Source organism: Orycteropus afer, unplaced genomic scaffold, assembly GCF_000298275.1.
Source record: "Orycteropus afer afer isolate SDZICR_OR568_19922 unplaced genomic scaffold, OryAfe1.0 scaffold00097, whole genome shotgun sequence".
NCBI lineage: Eukaryota > Metazoa > Chordata > Mammalia > Tubulidentata > Orycteropodidae > Orycteropus > Orycteropus afer.
In genome coordinates, this window is record NW_006921684.1 from 9,184,772 (window position 1) to 9,194,590 (window position 9,819).

The window sequence follows — 9,819 nt, forward strand, 5'->3', positions numbered from 1 at the left end:
GCTGTCCTTTCCATGATGAAAGTGGTCCAATTTAATCAACCTGCCACCAGGTTGCTGGCTGATCACCCCGAGGAATGGTTCCATATCACGGACTCAGTGTTGGTCTCTGCTGTTGGCAGATTGGGCACTCAGCAGTGGTGGTAGCCAAATCAGCCTTGGTAAGTGGGAGTCCATGTTGCTGAGCCCATGCATAACCTCCATCCCTGCCACCATGGCCACTTTGTTCATGAGCCTGAGTCCTTCAATATTTTGCCATAGAACCCTTCAATATTGCAACTCAAGACTTGAATTTTTTTCTTCAGTTCTTTCAGCTTGAGAAATGACAAACATGTTGTTCCCTCTTGATTTTCTAACTCCATGTCTTTGCACATTTCATTATAATACTTTACTTTGTCTTCTCAAGCTGCCCTTTGAAATTTTCTGTTTACTATTTTATGTCATCATTTCTTCCATTTGCTTCAGCTACTCTGTGTTCAAGAGCAAGTTTCAGAGTCTCTTCTGACATCCATTTTGGTCTTTTCTTTCTTTGCTGTCTTTTAAATGACCCTTTGCTTTCTTCATGGATGATGCCATTGATGTCATCCCACAACCTGTCTGGTCTTCAGTCATTAGTGTTCAATGCATAAAATCTATTCTTGAGATGGTCCCTAAGTTTAGGTGGGATAGACTGAACTTATATATATAACCCTTTGGCTCCTGTGGACTTGTTTATATTTTCTTCAGCTTCAACTTGAACTTGCATATGAACAATTGATGGTCTGTTCCAGTCAGCTCCTGGTCTTATTCTGACTGATGATATTGAACTTCTCCATTGTCTCTTTTCACAGATGTAGTCAATTTGATCCCTGTATATTACATCTGGTGAGGTCCATGTGTATACTCACAGTTTATGTTGTTGAAAAAAGGTATTTCCAATGGATAAACCATTAGCCTTGGAAAATTCTATCATGTAATCTCTGGCGCCATTTCTATCCCAAGGCCATATTTTTCAACTTCTGATCCTTCTTTGTTTCCAACTTTCATATTCCAAACACCAGTAAATATTAGTGCCTCTTGATTACATGTATGAAAGATTTCAGACTGCAGAAGCTAATAAAAATCTTCAATTTCTTCATCTTTGGCATTAGTGGTTAGTGCATAAATTTGAATAACAGTCATATTAATGGGTCTTCCTTGTTGGCATATGGCTATTATTTTATCACTGACAGTGTTGTACTTCAGGATAGATCCTTTTTTTTTTAAACTATTTATTGTGATTTGGGTGAAATTTTACAAAGCAGATTAATTTTACATTCAATAGTTCATAGATATTTTGTTTTGTGACACTGGTTACATTCCCCGCAGTGTAACAACTCTCTTCTTACTTCCTCCCTGTGGTTACCCTTTCTCTGTGTCGTTCTTGGCTATGCAGTCCCGTCTCCCTGTGCAAATGCTGCCCTTCTGATCTCCATAACTGATTGTTCTAAGTAGTGCATGATAACAACCTGCAATACACTGACTGATGATACAACTTCACGTGCTGAGAGTGAGGATGACTTGAAACACTTACCGATGAAGATTGAAGAATGCAGTCCACAGTATAAAGAAAACAAAAATCCTGACAACTGGACCAAAAAGAAGTATCATGACAAATGGAGAAAAGACTGAAGAATTCATATTACTTGGTTCTACAATCAACGCCAATGGAAGCAGCAGTCAAGATATCAGACGATCTATGTTGTTGTTGTTGTTGTTGTTATGTGCCTTCAAGTCAGACTTGACTCATAGCAACCCCTCCTTGGGTTTCTGAGGCAGTATCACTATGGAAGTAGATTTCCCAACCTTCCTTCCGAGGAGTGGCTGGTGGGTTTGAACCACCAGCCTTCTGGTTAACAGTCAAGTGCCTTAGGCACTCGGCAAATTAGCTGCAACAGACCTCTTTCAAGTGCTGAAGAGCAAAGATGTCTCCTTGAGGACTAAGGTGTGCCTGATACAAGCCATGGTATTTTCAATCACCTCACATGCATGTAAGAGCTGGACAATGAATAAGGAATACTGAAGAAGAATTGATGCTTTTGAGTTGTGGTGCTGGTGAAGAATGCTGAAAGTACCATGGTCTGCTAAAAGAACTAACAAATCTGTCCTGGAAGAAGTGCAGGCAGAATACTTCTTGGAAGCAAGAATGACCAGACTTCATCTCACTTACTTTGGTTATGTTGTAAGAAGAGACCATTCCCTGGAGAAGGATATCATGCTTGGGAAAGTGGAAGGTCAATGAAAGAGGGGAAGACCCTCAACAAGATGGATTGACACAGTGGCTACAACAATGGGCTCAGGTATAACCGGGACCATGGAGCTGGCGTGGGACTAGGCAGTGCTTTGTTCTGCTGTACACGGGTCGCTATTGGTCGGAGACGACTCAACAGCACCTAACAACAGCAACAAAAATGAATGCATTTCCCTGGTGTAGGTGTTAAGTTCCTAGGATTGTCTATTTGGCTGAAAGTTAAGCCATGGGGTGAGTTCAGTTCTAGCCCCAAAGGATGACTGGGGGCCATAGTCTCGGGAGTTTCACCAGTCTCAATCAGACCAGTAAGCCTCATCGTTTTTATGAGTTTGAGTTTTGTTGCACAATTTTCTCCCATTCCATCCAGAATCTCCAATCCTGATCCCTTTCCAAGTGGTTGGCACTGGTAGCCAAGCACCATCTAATTCTTCTGGTCTCAGGTTGAGGTTCTTGTGGAACATCAGTCCTTTGAACTAACATTTTCCATGTATCTTTGATTTTCTTCACTCTTCTTTGCTCCAGACAAGGAGACCAGTAGTTGCATCTTAGATGACCATTCACAACTTTTAAGACCCCATTCGCTACTCACCAAAGGAAGATATTCTACAATATTTTTGTATACCATGTTGTGCCAGTTGAGCTTGATGTTCCCCATGACCGTGCTTCCCAGCCCACAGACCCAGTGACTCACTCCCTCAAGGTGTTTAGTTGTAGGTGAGAAGTTATCCTAAGTTTGCCTCCTGTTAACCTGTGTGTGGACATTTTTATAGCACATACAAATACATATGTAGGAGTGTCATCTGCCAAACCTATGTATGGCTTGAGTATATTCCCATTCTCCAATCCATACCTGATCTTCTTGCCTGTCTACCTATGTATCCACCTGCAGATTAGTGTTTGCTATTACTGATAATGCAGTACTGTGTATTCAATAATATTCACCTTTATTGTCTAAACCTCTTGTGCATCTCTCTGTGTTTTCCTTTTCCTTAGTGATATTGTGCTAGTCACATGCTTTTGTTATATTGCTTTTCCTTTCATCTATACAAAACCTGTTTCTTAATTATCCATCTAATTTTCCTCCCTTCCCCTACCCTCCCATCCCTGCTAACCAACAAAGAATATTTCCTTCCCTGTGTAAATTTTTCCTTGACTTTTTGCAATAATTAACTCATACGATATTTGTCCTTCTGTGATTGACTTATTTCACTCAGCATAATGTGCTCTAAGTTCATCCACATTATTATTCTCTAATGTTGCATAGTATTCCATGTGTGTATGTACCATAGTTTTGTTATCCATTCATGTGCTGATGGGCACTTAGGTTGCTTCTATATCTTTGCTATTGTAAATAGTCCTGTGATGAACATGGGTGTTCATATATCTATTTGTGTCCCAGATCTCACCTCTTTAGGATACAATCCTAGTAATGGGATTACTGGACCACATGGTATTTCTACTTCCATCTTTTTAAGGAAGTGCCATACCATTTTCCACAGTCCCATTTTACAGTCTCACCAGCAGTGTAGGAGAGTTCCAATCTCTCCACACCCTCAACAGCATTTGTTGTTTTCTGTCTTGTTGAACTTTGTCATTATGGCTGAGGTGAGATGATATCTCATTGCTGTTTTGATTTGCATCTCCTAGCTCTGGTGGCATAATGCCTAAGGCATTTGTCTGCTAACCAGAAGGCTGGTGGTTCAAACCCACCAGATACTCCGTGGAAGGAAGGTTGGACAATTTATTTCCATAGTGATACTGCCTCAGAAACCCAAGGAGGTGTTGCTATGAGTTGGATCTGACTCGATGGCAGTGAGTTTGGTTTGGTTTTTGGTAATGGCTAATGATCTCAAGCATTTCTTCATGTGTTTGTTGGCTTCCTGAATATCTGTCTTCTTTAGTGAAGTGTCTGTTCATGTCCTCTGCCCATTTTTGAATTGGATTGTTTGTCTTTTTGATGTTGAAGTGTTGAAGTTTTCTAAATATTTTAGAGATAAGTCCCTTGTCAGATATGTCATTGCCAAATATTATTTCCCAGTTGGTATTTTTTCTTTTTACTCTTTTGAAGAAGTCTTTTGGTGTACATAAGAATTTAATTTTTAGAAGGTCCCAATCATCTAGTTTCTCTTCTGCTGTTTGTGCATTTTAGTTTCTATTGAAACCTGTCCACCATGGGTGACCCTGCTGGTGTTTGAAATGCTGGTTTCACAGCTTCCAGCATCACACAGCAGGCCAAGCACAACAGCAAGACATACTGACAGACAAGTGGTGATGAATACAGATAGGGAAATACAGATGCATGGGTCAGTAAACACACATATATTTCCTAGCTCTGCCTGCTTGGAGAACTTAGAAGTAAGGAAGCCTGGGCTGCAATGAGTTAATATAGCATCCATATCTTGACTTTTAAACATCATTATCCCATAAAAGGAAATAAGACTCTTTGTGGAAGTAGTTAATTCCTGGGCTAAGGCTGGAATGCAAAATGAGCCTAAGACATCTTGTGCTAAAATGGAAGAAAGTGCTCAAAAAATGATGAGAGTGTGTCAAAAGGACACAAGTGCCAACCTGAATGGAAAAACATGGAACAATTCTGGCCACAAAATAAATAATGACAGTGGTCTTTTAATTTATAGAATAAAATAAATATACATGAGTCCATAAATAAGTCATAGATAAATCATTGAATAAATAAATTTATAGAGGAGATGGAACAGCTTCTTTTGTTTTTTAACAGAAGAATTAATGTTAATTACCAAAACCAAACCTAGTGCTGTTGATTATGACTCACAGCAACCCCACAGCACAGAGTAGAACTACCCCATAGGGTTTCCAAGGCTGTAAATCTTTACGGAAACAGAACTATCAGTGGCTGATGGGTTCGAACTGCAGACCTTTTGGTTACCAACTGATCACTTTAGCCATTGTTCCAGAAGGGCTACCTAATAGTTAATAATCATAAAAGGAAAAAGGGAAATAGTAAGTCACCAGTATGTAAACATCATAGTGATAACCGTGGTAAACAAGATCCACTGATGGATGCTAAAATCAGGGGGCGAAATTTGAGGAAAAGCAGGATATTTCCAGAGTCTCAAAGTATTTCCCCCAATATAGGTATTAATGATAAAGATAACTTCCTAGTGGAGAAACTTTTCAGATAGTACCTTAGCCAAGTGTAGTAAGAGTAATTTGCCTGTAATAAGATATCCACATCAGGAACCCCTTCATATTATACACTGAGAACACATCATTTCACTGCTCTGAAAGACAAGCAAAGACTGAGGAACTGTCACAGATTGGGGGAACCTAAGGAGAAATGTAGGCACTCTGGTGGTGCAGTGGTTAAGAGTTTGCCTGCTAACTGAAAGGTTGGCAGTTTGAACCTACAAGCTGCTCCATGGGAGAAAGATGTGGCGATCTGTTCCTGTAAAGATTAGAGCCTTGAAAATTGGGCAGTTCTGCTTGATCATGAGGAGCTCTGGTGGTGTAGTGCCTAAGACATTTGACTGCTAACCAGAAGGCTGGCAGTTCAAACCCACCAGCCACCCCTAATTACAAGTTGGAATTGACTCAATGGTAGACAACAGCAAGAAGAAATAACAATTGCAAAGTGGGAAACTGGATAGTTCTTAGAACAGAAAAAGGCCATTAGTGGAAAAACTAATGAAATTCAAATAAGGTCTGTGGTTTACTTACTAGTATTCTACCAATATCAATTTCCTGATTCTGATCATTTTTACTGTGGTTATGTTGGATGGTTCAAACCTACCAGCCATTCCTCGGAAGGAAGATGGGGCAATCTACTTCTGTAATGATACTGCCTCGGAAACCCAAGGAGGGGTTGCTATGAGTTGGGTCCAACTTGACGGCACGTAACAACATAACAACAACATGTTGGATGCTAACATTAGGGGAGGTTGGGTGAGGGGTATATGCCAAAATTAGTTCACATTTAAAAGTTTTAAATAAAATAAAACTTATAAGGTCCACAACAATTGCCATTCCAATAAAAGTATACTATTCTCTGGTTCTTCCTGTCCCACTTTCCACAGTGGAGCGGCTTTCAAGCAGCTGGCTGGATGTTCGTCATATTGAAAAGTACGTGGAACAAGGTAAAAGTGGAACGAGAGAGTTACTTTGGTCCTGGGCACAGAAAAACAAGACCATCGGTGACCTTTTACAGATCCTCCAGGAGATGGGTCATCGTCGAGCTATCCATTTAATCACAAACCATGGTAAACACTTACTCTTATAATATGGCTCTCAATCCATCTTATAGGAATTGTAAATGCAATCATTGCCTTTTCTCTAGGAGACTGACTAGTCATGCTGTATGTCAGTGATTCCTAACCTTTGGCTTTTATCTGGAGGGTCCCTTCTTATTTCACATGTTTTGAGACATATACTTCCTTCCTTCATTGCCTAAATTATTACAACACATTTTTTTGTTTTACTTTTACTTACAAACTATACTTTCCTATATGTTTGATTTTTCAGTAATAGAATCAACTCTCTGTCCAAAACTCTGAGACTCTGAATCATAAACATAATCAGAATGACACTTGGGTAAAATATAGATATTGCTATAAGTTCTTTTATCATATGATTAGAATTTAAAAAGATAATTGGGATTTTTTTTTCCCCTTATGTTTTGATGCGGGAGCTCTGGTAGCATAGTGGCTAAGGCACTTGACTGCTCACCAGAAGGCTGGCGGTTCAAACCCACCAGCCACTCCTCGGAAGGAAGGTTGGGCAATCCTATTTCCGTAGTGATACCGCCTCGGAAACCCAAGGAGGGGTCGCTATGAGTCAGAGCTCCTCCAAACCAAACGGCAGGACATTAATTCAAGTCTATTTTAAGTCCCAAGGTTGGCAGAGCATGGCAGGCTGCTGAACAACGAGGCAGCTATATGCAGGGTCACATGCAGGGTCCAAGTGTGCCGTAAGCTAGAGACCATTCCCCAAGGCTTCTGCTTATATACAAAAAGCAGATGACATTCCCTAAGGCAGCTAATCAGCTGCTCACGGTATATTCCACCATGGAGTTGATTACAAGTCACACCATGGGGAATACTACATCGAGCTGCCCAGCCACTCCACCAGACCCAGCAAAGTTAGCACACAAACTTAACTACCACACCCTAATTATTCCCTTAGTGTGTACTGTCTGTTTCTGGTGCTATTTCATGCCTATCATTTAGAACAACCTCATAAGTAAAGCTCATGAAGTTTTTTCCATTCCTTTTGGTTGTCAATAAGTCATCAAGTGTCACCTGTTCTGTTTATTCTACTTAGATGTTTTCACTTCAACAATAATGATCTTGAGTAGTATTGGATCTTATGTTACAGATGTGGGACTCTTAGGTTGGAAACTCTTTTGAGTTAACATAATTATTCTTTGGTTCTTTTCACCCAGGCATATTTTTAGTTCTGTGTATATGCATACTTGTACTTTATTTTTATATTTAGTGCACAAACATTCTCACCCAAAAAAGTTTTGCACAAACAAAGAAGAATCTTGAGAGATTTATACCAGAAACTAAAGTGTCAGATTACTTTTATTTTGTAGGTTTTTCTTATTAACTAGATACTACACATTTCCCAGTATGTTTCCACCATGATATCATCTTTATACTTGGCTAGTCTTTTTTGTCTTTTGCACACTATTTCTTCATTTAGTTTAGTACAGAAGCTGATTAGTCAAGTGCAGTGTAGTGAGTCTTCTATAAATGCAATGCCATTTCATTATCTGTGCCTTTTCCAACCACTGAAACCACTCACATGGCTTATTCACAGTGTTCACAATGTAAACTCATACATACATACATACGTGATAGGACATATGGATCTGTTTTATACTTCAGTGTTATGGAATCGATTTTAGGGTATCTTTTCACTCTCTAAGTAGTTTATTTCTGGAGAATGATTTGGACTGAGTACACAAACATTTCACATTCTTGGCTGGCTCCCAGTCTGTTGCACATGCAAAGTTGTTTTTTTAAAAATGTGATAGTTGCTGATTGTCACAAAATATTTATTGGCTTAGTACAAAGATAGGAAAATATGAGATTAAGAGGAGAGTAGTGCCTTTCTCTGAGTCCTTTATTAAGAAAAGTAGCATTACTTAGTTGCAATTATTGAATTGATATTTTAAGTTAAATTATAATATTGAGGGCACTTCCGGTAAGATGGAGGAATAGGCAGACAAGTGACACAGATCCTCTTCAACAAAGAAAAGAAAAAACAATTGACAGAGATACAGAAGATAATCGTGGAGCCCTGAGCTTTGAAAGGAACTATGCAGAAGTGGATTAGGCACCAACTAGTGGAAAAACCTGAACAAAAACAGTGAGTACAGAGGCGGTTGGAGCTGAGGACTGTCAGCTACTCTAACAGGACCAACAGTCTGAATATTTCCAAGTGGTGTTGGGACCTGAAAATTGACCTAAAGATCAACCCTGGTCACCAACGGCTGCAGGGACGACTGTGCTGGTGGCCTATGACTAGGAAGGGGAAACAGCAAGTAGGGAGACAACCTGAGCTGTTGACTTTCTGCTGTTCAGAGGGCGCAGCCATTTTGATTGTTTACATGTGGCAGCCACTTCAGATATTTAAAGTGGCCGAGGGTGCAGCCATTTTGAAATTTTACAAGTGGCAACCATTTTAGATTTTAAAGTGATAGCATTCTCATTCAGATTCCAGAGACCTAAGAAAAGGCTTTGTTTGCCAAGGTAGGCAGGGACATACAAGAGGCTGACAACAGGAAAGGAGACAACTGGTGAGTGTATAAGTGCTGTCAACTAGTGAATAGAGGAGCAGAGCACAGTACCTTGCTTGTGTAGATAACATACAAAAAAAAAACAAACAAAATGAAAATCGTGGGCAAGTCACTCCAACATACAACCACCAATTAAATATAAACACACATCACAATGCCTCGGAGAAAACAGAGCATCACAGTCCACACAAAGAAGCAAGATAAAGCAAGAGAAACAAGGATCCAGGATACAGACTCAAAACACATCGCTGAGGAAGATGCAGCATTGGAAATCCCTGATAAAGAATTAAAAAGAATTATATTTAAATATCTTCAACAAATTGAGAGACAGATCAAGGAAAACATAGAGAAAACCCTACAATAATTTTGAAAGACAATACAAGAACAAAATGACAAAACAAATGAAAAATTAGAAATGATACAAAATCTACACACAGAAATCCAGACAATTAATACTAAATTTTGAGAAATAGATAAGACATTGAATGGGCAAAGGAGCAGAATTGAATCAGTGGAAAGACAGAATTAGGGAGACTGAAGGCAAAATACCTGAACACTTCTTTGGAAAGGGATAAATCAGAAAAAAGAGCCAAACAAAATGAAGAAAGCCTAAGGTTCACGTGGGATACCATCAAAAGAAATAACCTAGATGTAATCGGAGTTCCAGAACAGGAAAAGACAAATAAAACCACAGAGAAAATTGTCGAAGATTTGTTGGAAGAGAATTTTCTTGGTATGATGGAAGATGAGAATATATCCATTCAGGAAGTCCAAT

At 39.4% G+C, this 9,819-nt stretch overlaps 1 protein-coding gene across 1 annotated transcript in view; it reads left to right on the plus strand.

Annotated features, from left to right (window-relative positions):
• Positions 1–9,819, plus strand: part of IRAK3 (interleukin 1 receptor associated kinase 3) — a 74,519-nt gene that overhangs the window by 13,509 nt on the left and 51,191 nt on the right. The window contains exon 2 of the mRNA XM_007942755.2: positions 6,319–6,501. Coding sequence (XP_007940946.2) covers positions 6,319–6,501 — 183 coding nt within the window. The remainder of the gene's footprint in view (positions 1–6,318; positions 6,502–9,819) is intronic.